The sequence below is a fragment of the Antechinus flavipes genome, chromosome 5, assembly GCF_016432865.1.
Source record: "Antechinus flavipes isolate AdamAnt ecotype Samford, QLD, Australia chromosome 5, AdamAnt_v2, whole genome shotgun sequence".
NCBI lineage: Eukaryota > Metazoa > Chordata > Mammalia > Dasyuromorphia > Dasyuridae > Antechinus > Antechinus flavipes.
The window spans coordinates 253,331,024-253,345,489 of NC_067402.1; the positions used below are offsets into that span (position 1 = coordinate 253,331,024).

At 33.5% G+C, this 14,466-nt stretch overlaps 1 protein-coding gene across 7 annotated transcripts in view; it reads left to right on the plus strand.

The window, feature by feature from the left end:
* Nucleotides 1–14,466, plus strand: part of LRRIQ1 (leucine rich repeats and IQ motif containing 1) — a 323,563-nt gene that overhangs the window by 247,444 nt on the left and 61,653 nt on the right. For all 7 annotated transcript variants that reach the window (XM_051963292.1, XM_051963295.1, XM_051963293.1 and 4 more), the window contains 2 exons: nucleotides 1,936–2,071; nucleotides 3,980–4,043. In XM_051963292.1, the coding sequence (XP_051819252.1) occupies nucleotides 1,936–2,071; nucleotides 3,980–4,043 (200 nt within the window). The remainder of the gene's footprint in view (nucleotides 1–1,935; nucleotides 2,072–3,979; nucleotides 4,044–14,466) is intronic.

Genomic DNA, 14,466 nt, shown 5'->3' on the forward strand with positions numbered 1-14,466 from the left:
TTCATTTGAGCTGCTTCTTGTTTTCCAACTCCTACATTTTCTTATTTGAACAGAAACATGGTTTCTTAGGACCTTTAAACATATCAGTCTCATGCATTTAAGTAGAAATATTTTGATAAGAGTAAAATCATTTGTTCTTCAGATAGCAATCAAGAATAATTTTCAAGAGGTGAACTGGGACATTGGAATCAATATAGTACCTCAAGCAGAGGTAAAGATCCCAAAAGCCTAGGAGGGTATTCCAATTCTCTATGAGTTAAATTCATTAAACATATCTCAGTCATTTGGAATCATCCTTTTTCTCAGGTGCAAGGTAAACTATATCTTGGCCGATACCTGGAATGAATGTACAATGCCTGGAAGTTATAATCCCAAATATCTAACCCTAGGAAGACTCAAATAGGAACAATAATTGGTAAATTAAATAGTGCTAGAAACATCTGGGTACACAAGTGCATTTAAAAATTACTTTAAAAAAATTGCTTAAAAAGTTATCTCCTTTCATATAACTTTCTTGGGAATAAATTTGGCTAATCTTTCTATATACATTTTAATAATGAGTTTATTTTTATAGAAAGAGATGGAATCATGGGTTTATCCCAGATCTCCATTACAGGTAATTAAATAGAAAAAAAAATCCTGGCTGCCAGGTTACATAGCTTTCCAGCATTAACCCAAATTGCACATACAGAACACTCTAAAGCAACAGTCCAAGGGTGTGCCTAGAAAATTCAGTTCTCTTTCAGTGACTCAAAAAATTTTCTCTTTCACAGATAGCTTAAATGTTTTTTCACTGATACCACATCACATGGATGGAAGTGTTCTTGCTATGACATTTATCAAAAATGGTACTAAGTAGAAGACAAAGAAAAATTTTAAAAGATATAACTTCAGGCCAACCTGTTTGTAAGTCATTGGAAGTGAGAATCTTAATAATTCAAAATTTTCAGATGTTTCCACAATTATCTTCTCTACCAACTTCAATCTAGAGTAAAAATATAAGAAAAAATACATTGTTTAGTAATATGATATTATACTTCTTATGTTAGACTTAACAGAGTAGGAAATGAATGATAGCCAAGTTTAAAGAAAATTTTTTTAAAAAGCACTAAGAAGTATGAATGGCAAAAGAGAAAGGAAGGATTTTATTTTTTTCCTTTCTTTTCATCCCAACCAGGGATAGCAATTAGATTATTTGACTAGTGGAGAAAAAGAAATAGAATCCATTCCTTTCTAGGGTAATAGTTACTCCATTGATTAAAAAGCCTGAAGGTTGCAAAAAAAAAAATCTGAATATTGGAAATGACTCCATTGAAACAAAAGATCAATAATATAAATCACTATAATTTTAAGAAACTAAATTAGCAGGCAATACAGCTGACATGAAATTATACCTGTAAAAATAAATAAAACATGTTTTAAACCACTATGTTTGTGCATATGTATATATTAACTTGAGTACATTTATCTTATTTAGTGTCAGAATATGCTACACTATCCTGGCATAAGAGTTTAGATTATTCCATGGAAATTTAAGTGTGTGTTTTTTTCTTTCTGAAAAATTCTGATTCTGTTTCAAATGTTGTGCTGCTATTTCTAATTTTTTTTTCTTGAATGAGGCCATTGTATAGGTTAACCTTAGAACAAGACTCAAAAAGGAATTTCAGAGAAAAAGTACCGTGTTGAGAATTGTTGAACTCTAAAAGAATCACCCTCATGTCACCAAGGACGATCACTCTCTTAGGGGAAAGCTCAGAGCATATTTGTGTCTTTCCCTTTTTATACAAAAAAGTAGGCTTAGAACTCAAAAATAAAGTAAAATAAGAAAGTAATAGAGGTTCAAATCTTCTCTGCTTTGAAAACCAAAACAAAACAGAGTTCTTAACCTTTTTTAAATATTTTCTCATATATATTATTTATGTATTTCTTCTCCAGTTGATGAAGAAGAACTTACCAGTGCAGATACTGCAATTTCCAAAGAAAAACTTGAGCGTAGCAAAGAGCTGACCTACCAGTGGCTCCATTCGCAAGTTGGAAGTTATGAAACAACCTGCCCCCAAAATGTGAAATGGTGAGGTCATTTCCTTTCAATTAGATTTTTGTCTTGTAAATACATCATGAAATGTGAAACTTCAGTTAATTGTGCTAAAACAAACATAGCTTTATAGCCAAAGGCCAGTGTACCAAATGGTTAGGTTATTCAAAGACCCCCATACATAATTGATTTAATAACCTTTAAATGATCATGAAGAACTCAGCTTCTTTAATAATAATGGAAAGCCAATAGATAAATCACCAAGGAATCATGCTTGAAAAATGCAATATATAATATCCTTAAACTAAGACAAAATGACCACCTATGTCATAGGCTTCACTGTAGTCTGTCTGTAATATATTATGTCAAAAAAAAGCAGAAAAAAAAGAAGAGAAGGAAATGAAAGAAAAAGTGGCTATCCATGTATCCATTAAGCTAACATTTAAGACAACTGAAGAACAAAATTCCACATAAATTTTTGGAACTTTTTTTTATATATTCAGGAAATATTTTGTAGTGAAAAGAACTCTAAATATTTAGTTAAAGGTTCAAATAGCAAGGCTTCTATTTATTACCTGTGTGACTTTGGGAGAATTAGAGGACTTCCACAACTTCCAAATGAGAAGGTTAAACTAGGTGATCTCTAATGTCCTTTTCCACTTGAAATTCTATGATCCTATTATTTTCTGTACAGACAGATGCTACAGATGTAAAACAGTCATGTTTCCAAATACAGAAGCTGGTTTTAAAGTATTAGGCCTGCATTTCTTGTCACTGTTGATTATAAAACAAATTGAATGAATGCGAAACCTATAATTATTCAGTCCTAAGTTTAACAACAAGAGAATCACAATATGCAAAAATATAACTTCTCTAAATAATGTATATTAATTGATTCTACTCATATGTGGTCAATTCTCTCCATGTAATTCCTGTTAAAGAAAATGGAAATCATGTGTTTGGAAGAATGAAAGAGTCAGATTGCATCAGCATTTTGTATTCTGATTCAATATTACCATATTTTATTTTGAGCCAAAAAAATAGGGAAAAGTTCTTGACATTAGTATAATTTCTAAGGCTCATTATTATTTCACTAAGGATTTTATGTAATTATCATGTCTGTTTTATTTTATTTTCATGCTGAATAATACTATATTTTATATGTACCATATGAATAGCACCAATAATATACATGTACCATATGAATAGCACCAATAATATATACATACAGTAGATAGTTCTCTAACTACATTATCTAAACATAAAAAGCTAATATAAAAGTTTGTATAGTTGTAAGTTATATGAAATAGACAATTCAAGATTATGCAAGAAGATTTTTGAATGTTGAAGTTGACATTTTTCTTATAATTAGGTTTTTTTTTCCTCAAAAGCAAATATAAGAAGCAGGTTTTTCTAGATTTTCTTGTTTGCTAGGATCTTACAAATATCTAGCCTAGTGGTCTTATAAAGAAAGGCAAGTTTTATGACTATGCCATTTTTGTAGTTGAGATATTTTTCCCAATTTTAGAAATAAAATTCATTATATGCATTAGGAAAATGCATGAAATTTCCTACAGATGTTTCAAACTGTGAGTTTTTTTTTCTCCAAAGATAAATAAAGTGATATTAGTTAATTGAATTAAATTCATAAAATTTCTATATTTTGTAAGAATTATCAGTTTCTGGTTTTTGTTTCACATTTTTTGTTTAGGGATTAAAAGTTTTATTTAGGATTTTTAGTTTCTTGCTACTTTCAAGGGAAAACTGTTCATAAAATTGATATCTTAAAATTGTATGTTTTATTTTCTGCCAAAATGTAGCTTAATGACATTTTCAAGTTCTTTGATCAAAATAATTCTAGAAAATTTTAAAATGTGAAAATTGCATTATGTAATATGCTACATTTAAAAATATAAAACATTTTCTGCTTTTGTCACTATACAGTCAGACTCACTTCTTGCCTGTGTTAGATCCAGATGTACTTAATGGTGGGCGAGTTCAACTTGTGGTAAGAAATGTGTTTAAAGTTACAGTAAAATGTTGCAGATACCAATACTCAATAACTGTCATTTAAAAATATGTCTATAATTTGTTTAAACTACAAAAATGTCACAACTGTAACTACTTCTGAACCAATATCAAAATGACATATTGAAATAATACTTTAAAGATTTTGAAAATAGCATATTTTCATTAATATTTATTAAGATAATATATTTCCACTAATATATGACTAAAATCATGTATTGCTTATAATTAGGGTTCAATCAATTTGAAGCAAATTATGATTAAATAAATTATTTCTTTGCGAGGGGGGTAATGAATATATTACATAGTTAACAATAAACAAAATCAAGTCAATTAAGTGTCCTGACAATATACTTTTAATATGACCTAAAATTGATATATCCTAAGAAATAGCACTCTTCTTCATCACATAGACTGTGAAAGACAAAAATTTTAAATGATTGGAATTTTAATATATGCAATGTACGTATTTTGAATATTTTTGTTCCTTGAAAATTTTTGAAATTTTGTTAAATTTTGTTCTTGATTTTTTTCCCTTGATATTTTGAATATTCTTCATTCATATTCATATACAGAAATATATAACAAAGGTAGGGATATATCCAAGAGTGGGTGGGTTGATTATTGTTCTTCATTCTTGAAGAAGACCCAAACGACATCACTTAAGGATTATATTTGTTTAAATGACATTTCTTGTACTAACGTTATTGTTCATACCATTCTGTAGACTGTTCATAATCCACTATGTGCTCTTTAAGATATTTGTTTTTTATGCCTCCAGTATTATTGTTCACAGTTCCCAATATCAGTTGGAGAATTTTAGTGTTAAAGAAATGAATTTTTGTCTGAGTAATCAATTTAAAATCCTGAAAGTTGATTTTCTACATAAATAACTTGTTTTTGCAAATGCAATTTAATTTGATCTTCCCGTGACTCAATTCTCAATGCAACTAGTTAGCTGCATCATTTATCCAGTGGTGTATATCAATGCTCATACATGCACATATCAATAGAATAATTCAGTGAACCTTCCCAGCGAGCTGTATGTCATAATTGGACACTGTTTTTCATCCGCTTTATGGATAGTTGAGTCAGTCTCTTTCACATCCCTGTACATATCATTGAGGAAGCTCTGTAGTGTGCTGAAGCCTGGTGTAATAATGACGATATCACTGGCAAACAGGAGCACTTGGGAAACATTACAATCAATTACAAAGCTTTTGTTTGTGTTTTGTTTCTTTGTTTGGAATTTAGGGTCATTTCGTCAGTAGCACTGAGCATGCAAAGACTCTAGTTGTGGTTGCAGCTGTTCCTTCCTTGATTTTTTTAGGTGCTGTTCAATGTATCATAGTTTAGGGGGCAGAGGAGCAGTTTCACCTGAGGTGTTTCCCCAAGGGGATGAGGAAGCTGGCCAAGGGAATGAGCAAGTAAAAACTTGCTGCTGCCAGATGCCCATCTAGCAACAGAGAGGCTCTGTCTGTAGGGACAGGCATGGGAGGACAAGAATCAGGATCCAGAGAAGCAAGATGCCTTGTGCAAAACCACAGTAACAGCTAGCATTGTGATGGCACTTGAGGGTTTGCAAATACCTTCACAGATATTAGTTGATCCTCACAACTCCTTTGGGGAAAGGCAGATGCTGTTATTATCTCTGCCTTTTTATAAAGACTCAGAGAAGCTACCGGATTTGCCAGGGTCACACAACTACCACTGAGAGCACTGTTCCTCTGGGCTGGCATGTTGTGGGAATGCCAATTGTCCACTTGCCAAAAAGAATATTGTGTGGAGAATTCCCTGGGTGAGTGCTCACTGGATGATCAGAACAAGTGAGACAGGGATGCTCTCAAGGTCTCTCAACTTCAGAATTGATTGTACATGGAAGACTGGCATAAGACTGCCCAAAATGTTGTGCCCTAATCAGAGAGGGTTCTGGGCTCCGTGAACAAAGCAGAAATGAATTATCTCAGAAGAAACACAAGATGTCCAAAGTTAGAGAGTCCACCCCAAATGTTTATAAGGACTGTTTGTGTCCGACCTGAGGCAGAGCCTTCCGAGTTCGGCTCCATTCAGACACATGAAAACTCAGCTCTAACATAGTGATGTCATTTGGGTCCTCTTCAAGAATGAAGGACAATGACCAACCCACCCACCCTTGTATATATGATAATGTAGCATTATGGGAAAAGCTGAAAAGTTGCCAGAATATCAGAAGACTGCATCCTTGGTTGTTCCCATGCAATCTTTGTGCTAAGAAAGGGAGAGTTTGTGATGGATTGGTTGCCACCCTTAGATTATATAAGCATCTTCATTACTTTGGACTATTTCTCAAGAATACGCTACCTGAATTTATGTCTCTTTGTTACATCTCACACATTGTAGTAATTTAAACTACAAGTGCTTTTGTTGCAGATAATATCAGAGAGGGACCATAGTTTATGTATTAGACTTAAATCCTTAAAATACATCCTGAAGAGGCTAGGATTCTCCTCCCACAAGCTTACAGTTAAGAAACGACAGTTTGTACATTGATATTCCACATACATGATGAGATTGTTTTTGCTCATGGTCTTACTTTCCTATACCATCACAGTGCACTTCATACTCAGGCTGTTTATGGATGTATATTATATGTATATTCTTTTGCCTGGTACATACTCCAGAAATATAGAGCATGTCTTTGAAACATGAAAGTGGCACTTACAAGTGGTACTTTGCACTATATATTAAAGAGATTTAATGACGTAAAGAGTAAAGAATGGAGGTATCTATGCTAGAACTGGGATACCTGACTGGGCTAGATCACAAGCATTTATCAGCAATCAAGCCTTCCCTACAACTCTATAAGCCTTACTTAGTGGTACTTGCCATCTGCTAGTGTTTGAATCTGATAACATATGAAATTCCATATCTCTTCCCTCTTTTCTAGAATTCTCATAATAACCAAAAAAACTCATTCACATTTGGGCCACAGAATGATTATGAGGTAGAGGAAACATTGGAATCATAAATTTAAAGCTATTAGAAATATTTAGAAATTCATTCAACTACACCTTTAGTGCCTTTGTTAGAAAGCATGTTATCTAACTTTTTCAGTTTCTAAATGAAAACTTTACCTCTCTTATTCCAACACTTTTGCTGCTATATTGAGGATTTGAACAAGCCACCTCCATCACCTTCTCAAGCCCAGGCCTCCCTATTGCTAATGGAGATATTTCAAAGCCTCTTTTGGTCATAGCCCTTGTACCCACTATGTTTTACATGCTGTTTCTTCCAATTAGAATGTGAGTTCCTTGAGAACAGGGAATGTGTCAGTTTTGTATTTGTATCCTTTGTTCTTAACCCATTACTTGGTATATTCCAATCCAAGAAACTGAACCCTAGAGATGTCAAGTGGCTTGTCCAAAATCACACCTACTTTTTCGTGATTAAATGGTATAGTCAGAATTTGGACCCAAATCCTTTGACCACAAATCCTTCTTTGAAAAAAAAAATCATAGTCTATTGTTGTTCATCCTTCCTTCTTGAAGAGGACCAATGACATCCTATGTCTTGATTTGGTTATGAATTGAATTTAAGTGAGACAGAACTTGAAGAGTCATCAGCTTAATTCTGTTTTCCAGAGTCACAATGGCAAGACAAAAACCAAGAGGATTAGGACAAAAGACAAGAAGACTAGCAATGGCCTGAGATGTAGTGAGTGACCTAGGCCTTTCTAAATTTAGATCCTTCCCAGGTCTCAGTTTGTCAGAAGCTATATCCTTTCAGTAACTGAGGACTAAGTAATAACTGAGACTAAAATGGCTTTACTTACCATCATAAAAATATCAGTCTGGGAGGGGAAGACTCTCAGAGTTTCTGGTTAGAATAGAAAACAATTCTTACTTACACTCATTCTAAACCTACAGATCTTGGGCTAAATGCTATTATTGGTCATTCACTGAAAATCAGAGTGATTCAGATTTACAGGTATAGTCAAGTACCTTGATTTGAAACATAGTAGCATTTGTTAAAGCCTGTTTTTTCAGAACTATATTTCAAGAAATTATAAATAAAAACTGCACAGAACAAAAAGTAAGTTGTCCTACCTTTTGGGGGAAAAATCAAAATTAAGATTTTTTTTTTTTTTGCAGAGGCAATTGGGATTAAGTGACTTGTCCTGAGTTACACAGTTAGGAAATATTAAGTGTCTGGTGTCTGGGATCAGATTTGAACTCAAGTGCTCCTGGCTTCAAAGCTGGTGCTCTAGCCACTGCACCACCTGGCTGCCCCAAAATCAAGATTTTTTTATTTTTAGAAAAATCTTACATGTGAAAACTCTTTTTCATAGGAATATAATTTGGTCACATATTTCTAAGATATTTGGGAGACTTGGGGCATGATTGGGAAGCTAAATAGTTTTATAGTCTATATTCATCAACACAAATCATCAAAAAGTAACAAAAAAGGCTGTGAAAACAAATATCCATTATGTCAGATCTTATATCCCCTTCATTTTTTCCTATATATTTTGTTCATTTTTTCTTTTAATTTTGATATTATTTTCATAATTCTAATCAATGTGTATATTGTTCTTTTAGTTCTGTTTTCTGTATGTTAAATACCTTTTCACTCTTTATATTTGCCAAGCCTTATGACATAAAAATATTTCATTACATTCACGTATCACAATTCATTCAGCTATTCCCCAAATGGACACATAGGTTTTTTTCCCCCCAGCATTCTTTCTACTACAAAGGCACTAAAGGTGTAGTTGAATGAATGATCCAGCTGGTAAATAGGTTGAGGTCACACTTGCTTTATGTTTCTCAATAACTCATAGAGAGATAACAGCATCTTGCCTTGAAGGAAGGAATGATAGGATGCCCTTAAAAATCATGAAACCATTGGGGGTGAGGGTGGGTGGAGGTAAAGAAACAGAGCTGAGATATGCTAAAGATAAATATCTGAGATATTATTTGTATCTGTGCCTAGCAAGAGGCAAGTATTTAAAGTAGTGGGGAATGAAGATATAACTGAAAAAGCAGCCCATCTTTTGTAAGATTTAATGGTACAGCTGGGATAATACAAGTTAAGTTTACAAGAATGACTCAACTGTGATATTCTGTGTTTCCTATTTCTCTTTTCTGCTGTTTTTGTTCATTGCTTTTTAAATTTGTTTTCAATCACAAATCTCTTATTTTTATTTCCTTCCACCTCTACCTGAGGCAGGTAGGTGGTACAATGGATAGAGTGTTGGGCCTTTCTAAGTTCAAATCTAGTCTTATGATTACTAGCCATGTGACCCTGAGCAAGTCATTTAAACCTGTTTGCTTTAGTCCTTTAGCTTCAACTCCAAATGAGTTGAAGAAGAAAGTAGCAAGACATTCTATTATTCTATTATCTTTTCCAAGAAAACTTCACAAAGAGTCAAACACAAATGAAAACAGCTGAATAACAACATCTCTCCCTTCCCCTGTATTGAGAAACAACAAACAAAAACCTGTTACAAACCTGTACAGTCAATCAAAACAAATCCCTGCCATTGGCCACATTCCCCCCCAAAAATTGATATGCTTCATTCCACACTCTGATTTCATCCTCTCTCTATCCAGAAATAATGGGTAGTATTTTTGATCTTGAACCTACTGAAATCTTGACTTGTCGTCATTGTCATTGTCATCAGAGTTTCTAAGTCTTTCAAAGTTTTTTTTTTATTTATTTGTAATATTGTTGTTAATGTATAAATTGTTCTTCTGGTTCTTATTACTCCACTCTGCATCAGTTTATATTTCTCTCTAGCTTTTTAAAAAATAATCTCATCATCCCTTATAGCGTAAATATTGCATAATATTTATAAGCTATAACTTGTTAAACCATTCCTCAATTGATGGACATTCCTTTTGTTGCCATTTACATGCCACAGACAAAAAGAGCTGCTATAAATAATTTTTTAGTTATTTTTTTATTGTTTTTTTGTTTTGTTTAGTTTGTTTTGCTTAGATATTGTTCTTTCCTTGTTATTAATTCATGTGAGTGAAGTACAAGTATCAACCACTTTCCTCACTCCTTCCTTCTTTGTATAGATTTCTGCTTGTGTATACCTTTATCATGAAAGAAAATTTTCCTCATTTCCTCTCCTTTGCTTCTATCCCACCCAGTGTATTCTTCTTCTTTTCCCATTCTGTTGTTCTTTTGAGATTTAAAAAAAAAAAACCATAACTACTCCCAGACCCTTGTCTAAATAGACTCTTTGACACTACTCATTTGAGAGTATTTTCAAGGACATATGTATCATCTCCCCACGTTATAATATAAACAGTTTTTCCTTATTTAGTTGTTTATAATTATTTGCTCATTCTTAACTTTTTTTTATATTTTTCTTGATCAGCCAGCTCTGAAGTCAGGAGGATCTGAATTCAAATGTGGCCTCAGACACTTAACACTTTCTAGCTGTGTGACCCTGACAAGTCACTTAACCCCAATTGTCTCAGTTAAAAAAAAACAAAAAACAAAAAAAAACATTTTTCTTGATCTCTGTTTGCTTAAAATTTTAAGCAGTTCTGTTTTCATCAGAAATGTTTAGAAGATATCCTCTATTTCATTTAAGGATCCATTTTTTTTACCTTATACAATTATACACTTGACAACTTATTCTTGGGGATAGTCTTAGATGCTTTACTTTCAGAAATATAGTATTCTAAGCTTTGTACTTCTTTAGAGTGATGGTTGTTATATCATATGTGAATCTGAGTGTGATCCCTAGGGATTTGATTGTTTCTGGCTTCTTGCAGTATTTTTTCTTTAACTTGGATGCTCAGGCTTTTTACTGGGAGTTTCTTAGAGTTTTCATTTTGGAGTTTTCAGGAAATCAATAATGGATCCTTTCTGCTTCTAAAAGATCTGGGTAGTTTTACAATTTCCTGAAATATGATAATGTCTGGGCCTTTAGGAGGGATTGTCATGGCTTTGTTAATTATTTCTCCTTGATCTTTTTTTGATGTCAGTTCTTTTTGCTATGAGATATTCAAGTTTACTTACATTTTTGAGTCTTTTGATTTAGTTTTAATATTTCTTATTGGACAGTGGAGTCTTTATTTCTCTTTGGTTCATTCTGATTTTCAGTAAGTTTGTTTCTTGGAACAGGACTTTTTGTTTATTTTTACCTCATATACTACTATGTTTATTCCTCTTCAAATTCTTTCTTTTAGAGATCATTTCCCCTGCCTCAGATCAATTTTACTATTTCTTTATCACTTGGATGCTTAGTATGTTCTAATTGTTTTAGAATAAGATACCCTTACCCTTATAGATAGGGTATTTTTTCAATAGTTTTTTTTAAGCCTTTTGATCTCTTTAAAATTTTTCTGATTTTGAACCATATTGTCCAATATATCTGTCACTTCCCCTGTGAAATCCTCAAGTTTCAAAAGTACATGTTGACTTAACTTAGGGAACCTTATAAAATTCTTTTTCTAATGTCTTCATTTTTTCATCACTTAAAGTAGAGGTTGGCTAATAAATTGCATTTATTTTCTTTGTGGTCTATTGATATTCATTCTGAATCCTGCAAGATATAATCAAATATTTCTTGTTTCCTTTGGGTGCACCATGGAACCAACTATGTCAGTTCTATTATTTGCTATCCCAAATGTTCAATTCCTGATTGGTTATTTGGGAATTAGAATTAATTTTCCCATGGAACTAACCTAATAAAAGACAACTCTTCACACACACACACACACACACACACACACACACACACACACACACACACAAAATAACTTGAACAGCGAATATATAGGTAAACCCTACTATTAATACTATTAACGGGATTTCTTAGAGCAAAAAGCTGAAATATAAAGAAATGGAAAAAAGAAAGATTATCTTCCCTTCCTATATGAAATAGTTTGTGGAATGAAGGACAGTCTGTGGGCAAAATTTTTAAATTAATGCTTTGTCTTTAGGAACCCTCTCTTTGAATTTGTATAATCATTCCCCTCCCAATACAATCTGGTAATTAAGGCAGTCATGAAGCCTGAGGATAACACCTCGTAGGGGAAAAAAGACCCAGGTCCAAGTAGCATCCTAAGAGAGGAAGAAACCGGATTCAGGGACAAGATTTTCTCAGGAATGCCAAATTCTAAAGGGCTGACAGGGAAGTAGAAACTGGGTGATGTAAGGGATTCAAGCTGGGAGAAACGATAACCTGGAGCAAGAGTTATTTAAACTTTCTGGGCCTAAGTTTTTCATTTGTAAAATTAAATGGTTGAACTACCTAGCTTCTGTGGTTCCTTACATGCCTAATCTATGATCCTATGCCATCATGAAGCTCATACTCCCAGCAATGTTTACAGAGAAAATCTTGTAAATCTTATTTCTTCCCAACCAACACTCCCATTCTATCAGCATTGTCAATCCAAGTTAAGTGTGACATGGAACATAATCTGATTAAATTGATTGAAGGAATAGTTTGATATATTGGAAATACAAATGTGTCCTGAGATCTGTGTTCTAATCCTGGTTTTCACTCTTGTTAACTGTGGCTTGACTTGACTGAGATTTTATGTCTTCATTTATACAGTGTATTAATTATATTGTCTCCTATCGTTGCAAGGAAAACTTGTAAACTCTAAAGCATCAGATAAATATATTATTAATTCAAAATCAGGTTTAAATAAGTGATAACACCTTTAACTCTTCTTAAGGTATATGTATTTTAAAAGAGGAGGTTTGTTAATTCCCAATATATCTCAAATTAATGAAATTTCATGGATGAAAGGACCAACTGAATTGAGGATTAAAAAAAAAAATCATCCTGGGAAGAAAGATGAATCCAGAAAATTGTTGGAGTGTGTGTAAGTGTGTATGATGTGTGTGTGTGTGTGTGTGTGTGTGTGTGTGTGTGTGTGTAAAACTCAAGTGCTAGGTGTCATGCTGGTTTTGAACCCTGGATTCATGTTTTGTTTATTTAGTTTTTGAAAATGGTAATACCTTGCTTCTTTCTTATTTTTTGCTCCTCATATTGGCATCTAAGAATCATTCTATGCCATTGGTTGACTCTAGATTATTGTATTACTACATCAAATTTTTTTTTCTCTTCTCTGACCCAAGTCAGCCTACACTTAATACCACTGCCAAGGCAATACTTTTAAAGCACAGACTTGACTACATCAATCTCTTGCTCAGTAAACACCCATAGCACTCTTTATTACTTCTTTGGTCACATCCATTTTCCTCTGTTTGCCATTTAAAGCTTTTCATTATTTGGTTCTAATCTACTTTTCTAACCTTATAATTATATATTATTTCCTGTTGTGATACGGGAACCACCTGCCAGTGTCTGCTGGAGGTCTAACTCAGACCTGTAGAATGGATCTCTTCATGTGAGAAGAGAAGGAGAAGGAGGAAGAGGAGGAAGAGGAAGAGGAAGAGAAGAGGATGAAGAAGAGGAAGAGGAGGAAAAGGAGAAGGAGGAGGAGGAGGAGGAGGATACAAGGGGACTGAGAGGCACTTGCGTTCTCTGACCTTTCTCCTCTTCCCTCTTGCCTCCAATTTATTTCATTCCCAATCCACAAGTAACATCTGCATCAAAGGCTGCTTTGCAACTCCTTCAAGTATTATGATTCACAGCTGTGGAGGCTCTTGGAGAATTGACCTGCCCCTTCACTTAGGCATGGTCCTTAACAACTCTGACTGCTTTCTCCACATACAGCATCCCACTCAGGAGCATTGTAGTATTATAGGAAAAAAGCTAATTATGGAGCCAGAGGAACTGGTTTCACATCATACTTCTGACATTTATTTCCTTTTTAAAATAAGAGTAATGATTAGAAAGTCTCTCAAGTGCCTTTTAATTGTAAATGTCCTCATTCAGTGACTTGGCCCAGACTGTTTCTCATGCCTGAAATGTACACCACTTCTTAGTTTTCTTCAATTCTGAACCTCAAACACCTCCCACATGAGCCTTTCCAGATCAACCAGTTTCTAAGACAACCTCTTTCTTCTTTCTTTTTTCTTGCTCTCTGTGTGTGTGTGTGTGTGTGTGTGTGTAAGCATATATGACATTTCCTCTACATAAGGGAGATAAAATTATATGTACCCAATATAATCATACATCTGTATACATGTGAAATGTGAAGTTATTTTGATGTATATGGTTGTGTACATATGTATGTATATAGGGATATGATTGTATTATACACACACACACACACACATATGTATATTATACACACACATACATAAAAGTAGTAAGAAATAGAGAGCTGACCTTGGTACCAGAAAATACCAGTTTCATATCCTACCTCTGATACATGCTGTGTGTGATTCTTGGGCAAGTTACTTACCTCTCAATTCTCTAGGTAATTAATAATCCATTAATTAATTAATGCTTATTGAGAATTATTATGATCTAGGCACTGTGA